This window comes from Brachyistius frenatus, unplaced genomic scaffold, assembly GCF_029030835.1.
Source record: "Brachyistius frenatus isolate BFR_SWC_R1_liver_20210118 unplaced genomic scaffold, ASM2903083v1 Contig_50, whole genome shotgun sequence".
Lineage (NCBI taxonomy): Eukaryota > Metazoa > Chordata > Actinopteri > Embiotocidae > Brachyistius > Brachyistius frenatus.
Window position 1 is genome coordinate 1,793,048 of NW_027210649.1, and position 18,107 is coordinate 1,811,154.

General features: G+C 44.2%; 1 protein-coding gene across 10 annotated transcripts in view; it reads right to left on the reverse strand.

Annotated features, from left to right (window-relative positions):
- Nucleotides 1-18,107, reverse strand: part of camta1a (calmodulin binding transcription activator 1a) — a 284,686-nt gene that overhangs the window by 110,892 nt on the left and 155,687 nt on the right. For all 10 annotated transcript variants that reach the window (XM_069704353.1, XM_069704349.1, XM_069704351.1 and 7 more), the window contains one exon: nt 10,812-10,947. In XM_069704353.1, coding sequence (XP_069560454.1) covers nt 10,812-10,947 — 136 coding nt within the window. The remainder of the gene's footprint in view (nt 1-10,811; nt 10,948-18,107) is intronic.

The following is an 18,107-nucleotide window of genomic DNA, read 5'->3' on the forward strand; positions in this document are numbered from 1 at the left end:
TAAACCATATCCCACAGTTTTCATGTAGCTTTACATGGTTGCCTTTTTTTTTATATATATGTATTAGGCTAAAAGGTAGATCTTGTCCTATAAGAGATTCAAAGAATAGTTTTCATCATATTTTGCTACAGTAAATACATTATATTGTGCTACAGTATTTGTTATTTCAAAAAACATATATTGTATTCCCTGTTTATTCAGACTTCATCTCTCAAAGTGTTCCAGTCCATTCCAATGCAGGATGTTCATTTTCTAAAGCGGAAAAAAGAAGAAAAAAAAGCTCGAGATGTAGAGAGAGAGAGGACAGAGGGAGAGAGCGACAGAGATGTGTAGAGGCCTTGCAGCAGCAGAAGCACATAAAAGCTCAGCTTCAGCCAAGGCCCCTGCTCCAATGTGTAGAAATTAATTGAGTGAAAAAAATCTGCTGTTTAAGGTTGAAGTGGGTTATGGGAGGCAGTGTAACAATTGTTTTCTGTTTGCCAGGGGCTATATATCGTTCATTCCGGCTTTCTCTCGCTCTCTCTCTCTCTCTCTCTCCTCTACGCTCAACACTCGCCTGTGCCTCCCCGCCCGCCCCCCCCTCCTCCTCCTCCCTCACCATCCATCCACCTTCTAAGCCTCTCTTGCTCCCTCCTCTCCTTTTCATCAGTCTTTTATTTTCCACAGTCCACAGTCTTTTTGATTCATTTTTATCTCCCCCATTTTCATCTCTCACATAGGAGTTTTTTTTTTTTTTTTTTTTTGGTATCTTTAAACGTAATTTTCTAGCAATAACAGGATCAATTTATGAAATGAGGTTTTACTAAATCTGCTTATATGAATGTTCAGTGTGGGAATTCACTCAAATATATGGCATATATACCTATTAAAACACAACTTTCCCTCCCCTGAGAGTCTTTCAGTAAAGCTAAACATGTATACAGATGCAGTAATGTGTGTGTGTGAGAGAGACTACACGTGTCAGTGCATCTAAACCTGCATACATGCTTATCTGGTGACAGTGACAATAACAGGGGACCAGTGTAGACACACAATGCAGAACAAGCTTAGCACCCCCTTGGGCTTAAACAAATGACTCATTCTCACTTCACATTTAAATGTGCGACTGAAAATTCAAAGAGGTCTGCTGCTGCCTTTCATTTCAGCATGCTAAAAAAACAAAACAACAACAACAACAGTCACAAAAACAAAAAAAGACAAACAAAATCAGCATTTAAAATATTTAGATGATCGTGAAAAGAACAAGGGTAACACTGATGTATCAGCATGGAAAAGAAAACAAGAAAGATAAACAGAAGATGGAGAAATAGAAGGCAGGAAGACAGCGTTACGACGAACAAAACTAACTAATGAAGAGACTCTTATCTGCGCTAGTATTTCCTCTGTTGCCCAAAGCAGAAGGGTTAAACCTGTTTCCTGTGTTAAACTCCTCTTTAGCACCCTTTCATGTAAAATATCAAACCTTTCAATATCACTCTGAGGAAAGCATAGTTGCTAACCCTGTATAATTCTATACAAACACTTAACCATTCTCTTTGAACTTTGCCGTTCCACTCATTATACCTCCTTTGAAGAGTGAATGTTGGAGCATTGGTACATTTTGATTTTGCAGTTATTAAATGCAACAGAGCAGCAAATTACATCTAAACCTCTGTTTTGCTGGTTAATAATACATAGGCCATGTGCGGGAGCCAGCAGAATAAATAGCCAAGCAAAAAAAAAAGAAGGAAAAAGATAAAGGTGGCCAATGAGCGAGATGCTTGAGTGTAACAAATTCATTCCACTGCAAACGTCAACAGACAAATATTTTAGCAGATGAGGCAGAAAAAGCTTCAGTGGAAATGTGAGGCTGCGCTTGCTTTTTGAGTAAAGAGAAGATAATGCCCCCCCACACACACACACCCACCCACCCACACACACACCCCACCCCCACCTTAGCATCCTAAACACCAATGTTGTACTCCCTATCTGAAAGATATTAAAAGAGACCAAGCTGGGGACAGAAGAGGAGGTTCTGCCAAGGCTGTAAAGGATCCAAAGAAAAACTGCTGCTCTTGACATAGAGGCTGGCTTTTACTACAGGAATGGCTTCATATCAACAGAGACCAAAATGGCTTTTTCAAAGTAAAAGAAGACGAAGAAGGTAAGAGAGAAAAGGGATAAGATAAAGACAGAAGAGAGGGAATCTTTCAGATTTAACCCTGAAGAAATATACAAGGGGTTTCAAGCAAGCCTCAGGTTTATAATGCATTTTGCTGTTTTTTTTTTTGCTGTTTTTTTTGTTTTTTTTTCAGAAAACAAAACCCTCACAGCCTCTTTGTCACTAATGATCCCAAAAAATATGAAAATAAAATAGAAATTGGTTGAACACAGCTGCGGGTCATTTTGACCCAAGGACAACACGAGGGTTAACACTCAGACATCAGTTGACCTTCTGGTCCTGGCCTGTAGTCAAAAAATGTCCCTGAAATGCATGAACCAGCCAAAAGGTGGTTTTAGATCATTGAACAGAGATTTTGAAAAGGACTGACATAAGAGGTGAGAGCAAGAGTGGAGCTGAAACTATTTCTTTGAACTCCTACCTTTCAATTCAGGTGAATCAACTGCATCCAGCAAAGATCTGAGGTCTAGACCAGAGCGGGCCTTCAGAACGGAGCTCTGTACACTATATCGTGGTGGTGTTTTCTGCGAAGTATGACTCTCTAAAGAGTATTCTGGCCTGGATCTGTGAAATGGTGCAAGGCAGAAGCCTCGATGAAAGTTGCTCATTAACATAAAACTCTAGCCTTGTGTTGCCCAGGGATCTATGTTCCGCTCATAAGACCAAACAAAAGCTAAATTCACACACTGGAGCAGACCGCAGAATCATGCGAAGCTGGCTCAGCCTGCAGTGCCCTGTTTTATTCACCCTTTCTACAAACCTCTAGCCCCCACTTTGCATATCGGGTGTTGGTTCTGCTGTGCTCCTCCCAAGGGGGTTACATATATCAATCTCAGTTGATTTGGCACACCAACAGTATTAATAAAGATAATGAGCGATGTGTGAAGCCCTCTGAACCATCTCTGTTTCTGCCTCAAAAAGATTTTTGTGCAGAGTGTCATATGACTTCAAGTTATCTTAAGTCATACTGTAATATATTATTCTTTTGAATTGTTTTTTTTTACCACAGGAGCAGTGAAGAATTGTAGCTGCTGAACAGCTCTTCTTATTTCACCAGACCTGGGAGGAATGTGGGGAGCTGCAGTAAGAAGCCTCAATGAAGCTCACTCTACAAAGTTGAAGAAAAAAGTCAGGAAATTCTGCAACAAATTAGAATATGTCCTCGTCCGTTTTCCTCCTTTCCCCTCGCAATATAGAAGGGGCCCCCTGTAGGGATGGCTCAGCATGACAACACTGAAACACATGGCAACAAGTGGTAAATTAAATTACAGAGGCTGTCCATAATGCACAGCTTTTTGACAGGCTCCTTATACACTGTATTCCCTCCCTACAGCAATCTCTCCAAAATTAGCCCCTTAAAAACGGGGTTGCTGGGTTGAAATGGTGATCGCCAGGTCAGCATCAAAGGCCAACCAACGGCTTAACTGCTGCTGAGTGATTTTGCAATTGTAAGATGTAAGAGACGAAAACTAATTACTGTGGGCTTAAAGGGAAACCACGAGTAAAGTGGAAGCTCCCAAGGCTGAGGCTAAGGTGTTCATGTGGGAAGGCTTTTGGTGCAGTCACTAATAACAACATAACAACCCCCATTAAGCCATCATGCTGGGGAAAGGATCACTGTGCTGGGTAGAAAAATTGTACAATAACTAAAATGGAAAACTATTTTTAGATACCTGGCTCCAACACCCTACATATAATACATGGCAAGATTTATAAAGTAATAAAGTAAGACCATACTAATAATTTAATTTGTTTCAACTCCTTTATTCAACATTATGTCGTTCATCTTTTTCTATTCTCCCTTCCCAAATTTGGGTTTCCCTCAAATGAGAAGACCACTAACTTGCACATTTTCCAGTGCCGACATAACAACTCAGCATTACGCTATGTAAGAGCTGAAGGTTAGAGATATAACCATGGAAACTGATTTTTAAACTATCACTCACAGATTGCCCTTAACTCCTCCACAATCAGGTAATTCAAAAGGGAAGAGCTCGATGTGCACGCTAAGGCAAGAGACAGAAAAAAAAGCTCCAGGAGAAAAGTGAAGACGAAGGAACAAGTAATCAATTTACCGTCTTTACAGAGCGGGCAACTAACTGTTGTCGAGCAGACAGCCTATAAGTTGAAATAAAAATGTAAAACACCAACTATTTCTTTGGGCATTGTCTGTATCAGTAATCTGATCTTAATTTCACAGCTGACTTGGAGCCGGGGCAGAAAGGAAAGCATGCATGGTGTCACATCCTTGCAGAAACAGGGGTTTGTTTAATGCCCTCTCACATCTGGCCGCACAATCTGGCGCTATCAGCCTGTAAATCAGTGTTTACCGCTGCGACTGCAAACACATACAGTTTCCCAGAGAAACTCTATTCCACAGATATGCAGCTAGTTTGATTATAACTCATCAATGCTACCCACCCATGTGGCCATATGGACTAATGTTTTTCCCACCAGGTATAAACTAGGAGACAAAAAGGAGTAAAAAGCAGTGTCCCAAGAGAGTCATGTCAATTGCTTAAATATACAAAATATGTAAATGTTTGATTTGCCACAGAAGGCTCGGTTTCTTGTAAAAAGAAGAGTTAAACATTGAAGGTCATGTGATATTGAAAGCCAATGCAGTGTAGCATCGAGTGTGCATCCAGTAGCATCCACTCCATTACAACATTAGCAACTAATGTTTTGACATTTGTCTTCATTATTATCAATGAACAGAGGCGATTGAGCCACCAGCATGCTCCATTACCTTCCTTCATTGCACAGTTGCACAGTTGAAATCACACATTAGGGTGGATCCAACATAAAATGACAAGTTACGGGGGCTAAGGACGCAGCAGCTGATTATTTAGGAGGTGGAGGGTGAGAGGGTTGGGTGAGGGGGTGGTGGTGTGGCGTGGTGGAGCAGAGACAGGAATGGGAGTTGGGGAATTGGTGGAGAACTGTACTGGCATTAAAGTCTGGGGAGCATGGGGCACAGAGCAGCACAGCACACCTTAAGAAGAGAAGCTCATTTCAATCGGTATAATTAGCCCGTGGTAATGAAATAAGTCAGAGGCACAGCCACCTTCACTTAAGAGAAAATCGATCTGTGTTTGAGGGAGTTTATTAAAGCTTAGGAATAATGGGAAGATAGGATAGAAGGGGTGGAGGAGATGGAGGTTGAGTGCACATTAACAGCTAATCAGCTAAGAGAAGGTGGTAGCATCGGGGTAGACGCTTGACAAGAACCACAAGGGAGATCAGGTAGAGTTTGTCAAAGTAGATGTGTTTTTGGTCTCTGCTATTTCCTGGCGAGGAAGCCAGGGGATGCTAGAGCTATGCACACTATGTAACGCACATCCTGAATAAAGATGACATCACTCTGTGGGACAATAAAGCCAATCAAAACCTGGCGTAACCAAGGATAATGGCTGATAGATAGTCATTGGACATCCTCATTAGAGTGATCGCAGGGATCTCAAAGGAAGTCGGTACATGGCCACGAGCTGATGAACAACTTCAGCTTGGTAAGAGCAGGGTGTGGTGAGATAATCACTGATGGACATTTCTCCTCAGGTGCCCCAAATGCATGATGGTTGATGCCAGTGCTGCTTGCTCATTTATCCAGCCGTCTGGCCAACTCACCTGGAGTGATGGGGGAGACGTCAGGAAGGCAGGCTGCTATTTCACGGCCTGTTAAGCGCTAATGCCGCAACATGCCCTGCGCTCCAATTTTAGGGAACAGGGAGCATTACCGCCCAACTCAAGGTTCTGTCCGTCTGGACTCTGGACTCAGACAGTAGTGGAAGGAGGGGTGGAGAACGAGAAGTGCGGAGAAGGAGAGATGGGAGTCGAGGAGGACAGTGAAAAGTCTGCTGAATGAATTAAAAGAGTGAGAAATGAAAGAAACAGATAAAGAGGGAGTAAGATAGAAAAACTCACAAAAACAGTAGAAGGTAGGGACGAGGGAGGGCGGGGGGAGGGATGTGGGGGTGTGGTGGGAGGTGAGCCTCGGTTTACACGGGCTGCTGAGCCAGCACTGCGCAGCAGACAGGACAGCAGCAGCACACGCTGACATCTACTCCTGCCATGCTAGGCTGCCTCTTGCAGGCCCCAGAAGTCCCCTCGCTCCCGGACTCGCAGCCTCTCCCTCACCAGAGCTGCTGAACATCACTCGCCTGACCCACCCACAACACTTGTCCTCACTGTGCACTAAACCTGGCCCGTGTAATAACCACAGAACCTCTATTAAGCACTGAATGGCTCGGGAATCAGAGCAGCTCCAGCACAGCACGAACGATGTAAAATATCTCCTGTAAAAAAAAAAAAAAAAAAGCAAGGTTATGCTCAAGTTATGACAACTCTTTGTCTTCTGCCTTGGGAAGATATGATATGAATTATGGATTGAAACAGTTCTTTCTTTTCTACTTCTAAACACAGTAGTGGGCAGAAACAGATTGCTCTTTATCCCCGCCTGCGCTCACTGAACAGAGGGCAAAGGTCAAGTCATGTATGAAGCTCACAGTAAACATGACTGTGCATGATGGGTCATGGATCCCATCACAGGATAGTTACAACGGTGATGGATCGCCCCTCCCATCGCCTCGCGCTGTCAGTCTTGAGGGTTGAGGTGTTTAAAGGCCATGACTCAGGTCTTCTAAGGATGCGCACACAAACAAACACACGCCGGAGTCCAAGCAACAGAACTCAGCACAGATGATGTCTGCACTGTATCTTTATATCCAGTATGTGAAACAGCAGTTGTTTCCCATGTGGCCTTGCAGGTTGAAGGCAGTTTCTGCCTGTGTTCGTTCTCTCCACTAAGCTCACCTTCACATCTTACACGGGCTCTGCTGCTCTCAGCAATTAGCTCTGGTAAATTACACTTATTAGAAGACACAGAAGAGAGTTACACTTTCTCCCACGTTACTGCAGACACCTCAGTAAACAGGCATCAGTCTTCATGAGTATGTCTGTCACTCATGATGATTTCATTTCATCTCAAGATATTGCATGCTGTCCACTGCACACTGTAATTAGTCAACATTTGCAGTGTATCTGAGCATTTAACTGCTTATTAGGGCTGATGGACCTTAACTGTAACACTAAAGAAAAGAAAAGAAAAGAAAAGAAAAGAAAAGAAAAGAAAAGAAAAGAAAAGAAAAGAAAAGAAAAGAAAAGAAAAGAAAAGAAAAGAAAAGAAAAGAAAAGAAAAGAAAAGAAAAGGAAAGAAAAGAAAAGAAAAGAAAAGAAAAGAAAAGAAAAGAAAAGAAAAGATCATTTTTCAAACACTTCAGAGTCAGGCTGCATTGTTTGGTTTCAGTCAGGCTGAAGTTTAGACCATGGTGCAGCAGTGCATCAGAATCCAATGCATATAAAGCAAAATATGGAAAACATGAAGTTAATCTGGGGTGCTGGCGTGAATTAAAGAATCTTTTGTCCGTTATTTCAGGTGATTCCTCCTCTTTTTTCTCTTAATGTCTTCAGTCGGGACAGTTGGTCACAGAGGTCGGGATATTTTTATACCGTTACAGTATGTCTCTCCTGGTTCAATGTGACAGATACAAGATCAGAGGAGAACAGGTGCTGACACTGGACAAGGAAAGTACCAAAGAGACAATAACTGTGATGTGTCACAGTACGTTAATTAATTATGTCATCTTTTGCCCGTGTGCCTTTGCCACATTCAGTAAGGGCCCATCACAATACCCACACTTGCAATATCAGCAAGTAGTCAAGTGTTTACTTGTGTGATGTATTTCTGGTATAATTTCCCAGGTGCCTTTTAAGACTAAAAGTGCGTGGATGATTATCAGAGCTCACTGGGATGCAAACACAAATACTGGCACATATAGTTGTTGGAACAAATAAGGAGGATCAAGTACAGAGTACTACGGTCACACTCAGGTGGCAGTAAAATGCAGTAAATTGAGTTATTTACAAACATGTCGACTGTCTCCTGTAAATAAAAGATAAATTGCATGATCTTTTTTTGAATGGTTTCTGTCTGATAACATTTATGAGGATGGAACATATGTCTCAAAGTCTCTGATAAAAGGATACATTTAATATTCATGTTGACAGTGCCAGATATGCAATATTAATCTGAACCGTCACTTCAAGAAGAATAGGCGTGCGGATATTCTGCAGTCACTGTGCAGCATTTGGACACAAATAAAAAAAATATTCAAGCTGAATCCAACATGTCCTGAATTTAAAATTCTTCATGTCTAATCACTATTAAAACCAGGTTATATGTGCACTATCATAAACAACTGGACTGGTGTGCTGCTGCAGAAAGAGGTGAATTGTGTGATACACACTTTGAAGTGGTATGAGGAAGGTGTGCATCAAGCACACTGTGCATTTGTATTTTTCTGACATGGGGCACACTTGCCTACTACCTGCCAGTGCGTGGACGCGCACTTAAGTGGGACAGACTGTAACTCGGCTACCTGCTGGAGCTTTTCAAGCCTTTGTTCCTGTTTTTGCTTCAGCCCCCTTTTCAATTCCCTGCCTGTTTTCGGGGCTTTGCCTTTAGCTGCCCCCGTTTGTCTTGCTCCCTTGTGATAGTCTTCCTGCTTGTTGGACACCCCACTCTGCCTGCTGACTTCACCTCTCACCATTCCTCTTTGGCCGATTCTGCCAGCATTCATTTTAATAAAGGTGAACTGTTGTCTTTTTATCGGTACCTCTGAGTCATGCTTTTGAGTCCTGTCTGCTATTGAGTTGTGACAGTGATGTGCCAATTGAGGAAGTGACAAAGAAAAACAGATGCTTTTCTGCATTGACAAGCACAGATGCTGGAAAATAGAACACACAATACAGTATTCTAAGGGGGCAATGCTTCTACATATGCTGCTGTGGGCCTTGATGATAAAGCAGACAGTAGAAATAAAGTAGGAAATGACAGTAAATACTCCACTTTAGATTAAAAGTATATTTGTTTCTGTTTATACAGGCTTTAGGATTGAAAAGGGCGAACTTGTGCGAACTGCACAGGCCAAGAACCAGCTAATACTCATACCATACAATTTTACTATGCTACAAGCTTCTTAAGACACGTGAGGGCAGTCATGCCACCATATTTCTTCAATACTGGAGGCAGGGAATTGACAAAGTGGAATTTAAAAATTACACTCATCCCAAAATATTCCTTTCTAAAAGCCCTGCAATCCTGTTAATTTAATAAATATTCAAACAACAATTAAAAAATGAAAATGTCAACTACAAGCCTCCTTGTTTTGCAGACAGCTGTGTTTCCTTAGCCAGTTGAAATCCTAATGGTCCTCTGCCTTGCTATCAACATACAATTCTGACAGTCACCACTTTCCTCAGATGAACAATCACAAAGGATTTTAAAAAGAGAACGCTGGTCCTTTTAAAATATATATATATATATTATTTTTGTGAGAAACTAAAGCAGAATGACTTCCCATTCCCTCTCCGTACATGTTTGTGTATTCTGCGGTTATTGACAAAGTCAGAGCCGACACAATAAACATCGTGTGAACATAGCGTGTTAATTTATCGCGAATGATGCAAGCTGGCTGCCACAACCCACAACCTTCTTTAAAGCTAGCACTGTCAGAAACTGGAAATATATGGAATAGTCCAAAAAGGATGTGTGCAGTCCCAACAGGTTATCACACCACTGCAGGACCAGAGATGACACTGAGCTGGCTGGGCGGAGGAAGAGGCCATTTTCTTGGAGTGACAAATATCTGTAGGAGTACAAACAGAGAGCAGAGCCCCTGTTGGGAGAATGCCTGAGCTTTGTCTTTGTCACACTGTGTGACACAGATGCACAGCACCGCTCCCTGAGGTGTGCGCCTATGTGTACATGTGTGTGAATTGTGTGCATGTGCGTATGTGGGCGCGCGCACACACACACACACACACACACACACACACACACACACACACACACACACACACACACACACACACACACACACACACACACACACACACACACACACACACACACAGACGAAAGGGACTCTAAAAAAAAATCTCCCACCCTCACATCTCTAACTCAGTAGAGTTAGAGCTTCAGGGCTTTTGGCATCTGTGCTTGTGGCTGAACGTGTGAAATTGCCCAGAACCCAAAGTTTAGCACTACTGAAAGGTAGCGAAGTAAAGAAGTGTGAGGATGAGTCTCGACTTGTCTCATTAAAAGGACTGCTGTTAAATCAGAAAGGGTTCTAACGCTGCTTCGCCACCACCGCAGGTCTGTCGAGATCCTGGGTGAGCCAAGGACAGACACAACTGAGCCTTTTATGGTAGCAGCTGGTATGGAGAGTGACTTGGAGTAAGGTGAGGGAACACTAGCTCCACAGCACTGCTTTGAGCCAGCAAGATTAATGTAGGCTCTCTGGAGCAAAGGCAACATCCAGAGCTTTAATAAGGTACAAACAATCGGTTCCACTCCACTGGCTTCCCAGGGAAAACTATTGTTGTGCCGCATTGTTTCTCGGCGAGTTTCCTTGGAGACACGAGACGACTGCAGCATGTGACTGTCTCCATTACAGCCAGGGGAGAGCTCACAGTAGACCTCTGTTCGTCTGTGTCAGGATGAAGGCCAGCTTTCACCCCACCCCACCCCACACCCGTCCCTTACCTCCATTTACTCCCTCTAAATCCAAACTCTTGTCAGCCCACTCACCTCAACTCCCTGCACTTTCAACTTCATGTGATCCTCCCGTGTGGTCTTCCCGTCTTTCCTCTTCTTCCAGCAGTAGCCATCCTTTCGGTACTTCACCTTCTTCCTATTGTACAGTATCATCGACCCATTCTGCGGCCTGGAGTCCATGGAGACGGGATAGACCGAAGGGAGAGCAAAAGAGAGAAAGATGAGATGAGATGAGAGGAATTTTTAGGCAAAGCTGCAGCACAGCTCAGGGACTCATTTTAGAGATGTACAAAGAGGCCTGACACAAGTCTGCGCCAGGCAGAAAATGCACCAGCGACTTAGATGACAAGACTTCTTTATGGTGTTTTTCAGCATTGGTATGCACGGTTTGACAATGAACAAAGCACCCTTCAGCATACATTTCTTCTAGTGTGAGGTGTGTGTGCGCTGTGAGGAGTTTAAGTGGCACTCTTTCGCTCATAGTACATTATATGGAGACCGGTGTGTAAGGCAAGCAGTGTGGCGGTGGTGGTGATGTGTGGGGGGTGGGGGCTTCCTTCCTTATCTCTCATTCATCCAACTTAAATGAGTTGTGGTGTTGGAAGTCCCTGGGGGGAAAGAGAAGATCCTCCCTCGCACTCTATTCATAATTCATTCTCCCTCCACCAGACCACAGCCTGTAGGCTCATAATGATATAATGTAACTATTTGATGATAATCTGCCTTTCCACTTGGATTTGTAACACAGGCATTTGGCACTCAGTGTTTAACACAAAGTGTAGCATGAAACATTTATGGCTTTCTCAACAATTAGTGGGCAGTTAAGACATAGCTTTGTCTGTATGTGTTTGCATTTGTGTGTATTGTGTAGTGGTTATAATCAGTAAGAATCCATACAGGAACAGATTGCCACACACTCTCCCATACTTCAACACAAACCCACACACTTACAGAGTCATGTTTCAGAAGACATTACATTGACATCGTTTCCTGGAGATTTCAATTCAATTCGAATATATTCATATAGCGCCAAATCTCAACACAGGTTATTTCATGGCACTTAACACATTAAAGTACTTACAACTTTACAGCATTATACAGAGGAACCCAAAAATTAAACAATTCCCAGGTAAGCAAGAAGAGAAAAACTCCCCTTTAAGGCAGAAAAACCTCCAACAGAGGGAAGGAAAAACTCCCTTTTAACTGAAAGAAACTTAAACCAAGACTTCCCTCCATTTATGCCTGAAATATTATGATTTACGCTTTAAGGAGTTGCCATTTGTCCCCCAAAAGCATGTAGAGTCCCCACAATGTGACTTTGTAAGCATATTTGTGTCCCCACAAAATAAGTAATACAAGTGCGCGCGCGCGCGCACGCACGCACACACACACACACACACACACACACACACACACACACACACACACACACACACACACACACACACACACACACACACACACACACACACACACACACACACACACACACACACACACACACACACACACACACACAGCTGCTATGATTTGGAGCTCTCCCAAATGAGAACAGGTTCGTCTGCGTGTTCGGTGCCTCACAGTGAATGAGTGGGAAAGCCGCCTGCCCAAGCTGCTGAGGAGGCACTGTAACTGAGGGGGACTTAACCATCCAGTCAGCTGGTGAGCCTTGTTAGCCTTGTGCTTATTGCTCCCATGCATAGGCACAACACACACACAGACACACACACACACACACACACACACACACACACACACACACACACACACACACACACACACACACACACACACACACACACACACACACACACACACACACACACACACACACACACACACACACACACACACACACACACACACAGAACACAGACATGTTAAACTAGAAATGCAGAAAGCTGGAAAAACTCTCTTCAAAGCAAAACAAAAAAAGAAAGAAGCTGATTTGTGGGTTCTGTAACAACTCCCCCCTCCCCACCCCACCCAAAAAAAAACCACATTGGTTGTTTTGCATTGTTTTGTTGTTTATTGTTACTTTTTATTTTTCCACAAGGTTTATTTATAACGCTGCATGCATCATTTTGCAGGGCTGCCTTTGGGGGCCAGGGCGTGTGTTTATCTTGGTATCACTCATCAATCATTTTCCTGGCTGGATCTCAGGGGCCAGCGGAGAGGGAGGAAAAGGGGGGGGGAGGTGGGGTCCCTGCAGTCCCCCCTCTGTGGCCCCTGACAGCACCTTCTAATGAGAGACGCCACTCACACGCTGACGTGCTCACTCCTCACTGATCTCCCTTTCCTCCCTTTTCCTCCTCCCTTCCTGTCTCTTCTCGCCGTCAGTCAACTCGAGCTGTGCACCAGGGAACAACGTCTGTCTCCTCCCTCGCTCCCGACTCCTTTTTCTGCTTTCTCTCTCCCTTTTGTTTCATCTGTCTCAGGGTCCCTCACCTCCACTCTCCCACACCTCCCTCTCTCCTACTGTCTCACTCCCCACTCTTGTTTAGCACTTAGCATAGTTTGCAGAAAACAACTATTAAACAGACGTTTTTATTGGTCAGCTTGAGGAGTGAAACTCCTCACGGGATATACACAAAGTATAAATTGCATTCTAGTTTACAGTATCCATAACGTCACCCATCGTAGCGCCTCGATCATAAATGGCCCTCGTGAAGTTAGAATTCAACGTGTACTCGTGCAGATTTGCATCCCGAATGTCACCTGAAGGACACTCATCTGACATGCCTGCATCAGCACTCGGAATCAATCAAACACGGGAATGGCCCTCTCTAAAAGTTTGATGCTATTATTTGTTTCAATATCATCCTGGGGTTTTGTCCTTCAAAAAGACACAAAGACTGCGTGCTTCTTAAAATGTAACTCTGCGTGAGACAAAAAGATGGGCGCGGATGAGATAAGGCAGAAAATCAAATGACACAGGGCTATCTGATCTCCTCCAGAGCACTGGAAATTGGGGTGAGGCTTCGGTGTCAGAGGCTCCATGCCGTATTTATCGGATCGCCGCAAAAACTTATTCGCTCAGCTATTTTTGAGGGACTGTTAGGTAGATGCTATTTTCAATTCAAGGCACTTTGGACCCGGAGGAGAGAGCCGAGGCACCCGTTCTGGGAGAGGTCTGAGGTAGAAACCAGCCTAAACTGCATGCTGTGGGAACATAATGTGTCTCCTCTCCCTCCTGCTGGCTTCCTCTCTCTCCCTCCCACTCATCTCCTACCACTGTATACTTAGGCGTTTCAATTAATCTTATCAGAATTACACATATTTATACATGAGGGGGGAAAAAGCTAACTGCTCTGTTATCAAAGAAGCGTGACAGGAGGCCCTCTGTCTCAGATGCCTAAATGTGGCAGATTAATATGGAAATACAGGCCTCTGACAAAGTGCACACAAGCTCCACAGCTGCCTCTCTCTTCTTTGGAGTTTGCAGCGATAATAAGCTTTACCCTTAGGGTGGTGTTAGGCCTTGTCCAGTCCTTTAGGAATCATTCATTTACCCAGGTAATGGCATTCGCTCAATCAGATTTGTTCATTTGAAAAAGTCAGGGGAGGGTGGGGGCTTTATGTGTCTGGTGACGTGTTCAGCATTGGTACCAGAGCCAAAGCAGGGTGAGCCTTGGCATCACAGACAGGCAAAACACAGCTCACAGGCTCAGCTCTGCTGTTTAAAGGCCTGTCGGCGCTAACAGAGAGAGGAGGACGAGGCGAAAGACACACAGTCGGAGATAGACAAATCTGCGTGAGTGTGAGAGATTCTCCTGTTCTAGTAGTGGTCGATGGGGAGAACCCACAGCTCCGGTGAATCATCCGAAAATGAAAAAGATCTAACACAACACATACTCAGCATCTTACTTTTAATACATTTACTACCAGACTCAAAACTACTACCAAGTGTGTTTGAGTGCAGCGGGACAAGCGTACCAGGTTATAGTGGGAAGCATTCTGTGTTACTGGATGTTTTCTTGTCAGAGAAGTTACAGAGAATAAATATTTCAATCTTGGCGAACTGGTGAAGCCCATTCTGTCTTATTCTCTGCGATGCTCTGGGTTTGATTAATACCATACATGCTGTTTTTCTCTCCAGCAGAGAGGAGAGGAGAGGAGAGGAGAGGAGAGGAGAGGAGAGGAGAGGAGAGGAGAGGAGAGGAGAGGAGAGGAGAGGAGAGGAGAGGAGAGGAGAGGAGAGGAGAGGAGAGGAGAGGAGAGGAAAAGGGGCGTAGAGCCGGAGAGGCTTTGAAGATCGGAGGCCGAGCTGGTTGGGGCCTGAAGTGGCTCAGGAGGGAGGCGACACCTGCTGTTCTCAATTACCCATCAGAGCCTTCAGCCATCACAGCCTTTACGTTACTGTGTCAACAACCACACTCACACCTACCTCTCGTCCACACACACACACACACACACACACACACACACACACACACACACACACACACACACACACACACACACACACACACACACACACACACACACACACACACACACACACACACACACACACACACACACACACACACACCTGTATTTTGTGTCACACACACCAATCCTATTAAGTATAAATATGAGGGACAAATATGCCCCTGAGCGCTCGCACACAAGCACAGCACACATAGACATATACCCACAAAGTTTCTAGTAACCCTGTTGCTCCATCTAGGGATAACATTAATAACAAAAGGAGTGACAGAACATCAATACGGCACTGATGCCGGTCATTACTGCTTCTGTCAATCACAGGTAAAACATAGATCACGTGTTAAAACATATATGAGCGTGACAACACCTACACACATGCGGAGCTGTCGAGCAGAGCTATTTCACATGTAGTGTAATTACACTGCGAGCAGCGGTGCTCTATTAGACGGCACATCATCTCTGAGGTGTAGATGTGTGAGCGGAGAGGTGCCGGCTCGGCCTCGGGAGCCCGGCTATCTGGACGCATCACGTGCAATTGATGACTCGCTAGATAAGCCGCTCCTTTCAGCCCCGCCAAAGAATGCATCAGGAAGTGGGGCGTTCGCTAAAACTACTTTAAATGTAAATCTGCCACGGCCTCAGGATTGAGATTCATCGTCTGTGCCGCTCTGAACCCCTCCAACTCTCCCGCCGGTGCTCGTATGTTGAGACGCCGCAGGGCCGCGTTCCTTCTCGACTGCCAATGAGGCCTCGGCACCTGGTCACTGTAATGCCCACAGTACTTACTCCTCCAGCCCTCAACCATGAATGCTTAATGATAAATGATAATTAAAGAAGTGAGGGGCAGCATGGTGGGTCAGTTACCTGGAAGAAGTTATGTAACATCTTTTAAATCACATCACATCCTCTCCCTCTCTAACGTGTTAATTGTTTTTCTTGACTGTCTGATGAAGCTAAAATGCCGCCATCATTTTTAAAGTCACAATTAAGAGAGAAAAAAGCAAGTGACATGAATTAGTCGAAGTGAATCATGAAGTTAATTTTGCCAAACATGGAATCACATACTGATCTGCAAGGCAGTGCAGATGGAGCTCAACGTTTGTTTACCCGATGTGTTCGACTAAATACAACAGTAATGATGAGAGGGTAGCCGGGGCCCCTGGAGTTGTAATTCAGGATAGGGAGACAGATCGTCTGCCTCCCCTTTTTCTCTCTATCTGTAGTGCCGGTGATTGCCACAGAACCCAAACCCCTGGCCCACATGCCTACCAGCACAAAGCAGATGTTCCCCCCACACTTATCTCAATGAAAAAAATCACAGACAATTTACAAAGAATATAAATTACGGCTGTAGCTCCACATCAGCTGTGTCCGTATAGGACCTTGTAAAGAGGATAAGGGGTGAATTGGTGTGGGAGGGTGGGTTGAATTGTTGGGGGACAACACAAGGCGGGTGGAAGCGGTCGGGGGAAGGAGGGTGGTGTTGCTCTTATCTGGTCCGCAGCAGCCCGGCAGAATGAGAGGGCGGCTGGTGACTGGCGCTGATGCTGCGCTGATAGCGCTAAGCTGGTTTCATGCACATTTCAGGGAGGCTGCCATCACTACTCAGACTTAAAGCTCTCGGCTGCTGCCAGTGGATGAGGTTTGGATGTTATTTACAAATGGCCATGTAATACACTGGTAACAGCGCTCCATTCTCTGTGTCAACACACACACACACACACACACACACACACACACACACACACACACACACACACACACACACACACACACACACACACACACACACACACACACAGCAGTAAGGACTAATGTGCAGCTTTGATGTACAGCTTAGGTGACACAGAATATGAATTTCAGTGCTTGTAAGGTTTTGGCTGTGAAGACATTTCTTATTCACTTGAAACTCACACTGTCACTGTGTGTGTGTGTGTGTGTGTGTGTGTGTGTGTGTGTGTGTGTGTGTGTGTGTGTGTGTGTGTGTGTGTGTGTGTGTGTGTGTGTGTGTGTGTGTGTGTGTGTGTGTGTGTGTGTGTGTGTGTGTGTGTGTGCGTGCGTGCGTGCGAGCGCGTATTATGTATTTGACTGGGTTGAAATGTTGATGACTTTCAACTGCTTGCTCAAAAGGCTTCCACATCATATTTGTGGTGAATGCTATTTCCAGTCGTTAGTCAGTGTGCATATGCTTAAGGGGAGAAAGCGACTACAGAGACGATGATTCATACCTCACATCCTCTCCGCTAATCTTCACAAATCATCCATGGTGTGTCTCAGTACGTTGTAAATGAAGGTGCCATCAGAATGAAGCCTCTCTACAGCCCGGCTCCTGCTGACAACTACATGCTGTGTGCATCGTGCAAGTGTAAACTTAAGTCCTGTAGAACTGCCTTATTATGACACTTCGTAAAGGGGATGCTTTTGTATTTTCAATAATGCATGACCAGCAGGGAATCGCGTACAGTCTTATTTGATGTCAAGAGGAAGAGTTGCTGTTTTAGCAGATTATGTTCTCCTGTGGTATGAAAATACTAATGCAATTAAATCTACGTTGAACTAGACTGCAGCAAGAAAATGTCAGGTTTCCATTATTAGTAACAACAACCTTGCTTTCTATTAAAAGGAGAAGAGCAGGAGGATTCAGCCACCAAGTTAATGATGTGGTCATGTATTTTCAAGAGTCCAATTTAGAGCAAAGGATCAAATATTTTTCTTCTTCCTCTTTACTGGTTTTCTAATGCTGCATTCAACATGTAACTTAAACTTCTGTCAGTGTCTTCAAGATAAAAGACTAAAGGCTAGTACGCAAATTAAAAAAAACATGGGGTAGTGAGAAGAAGAAAAGCAAAAGATAGAATGAAACCCTGGCTTATAAAGCTGGAGCACAAACTGTAAAAC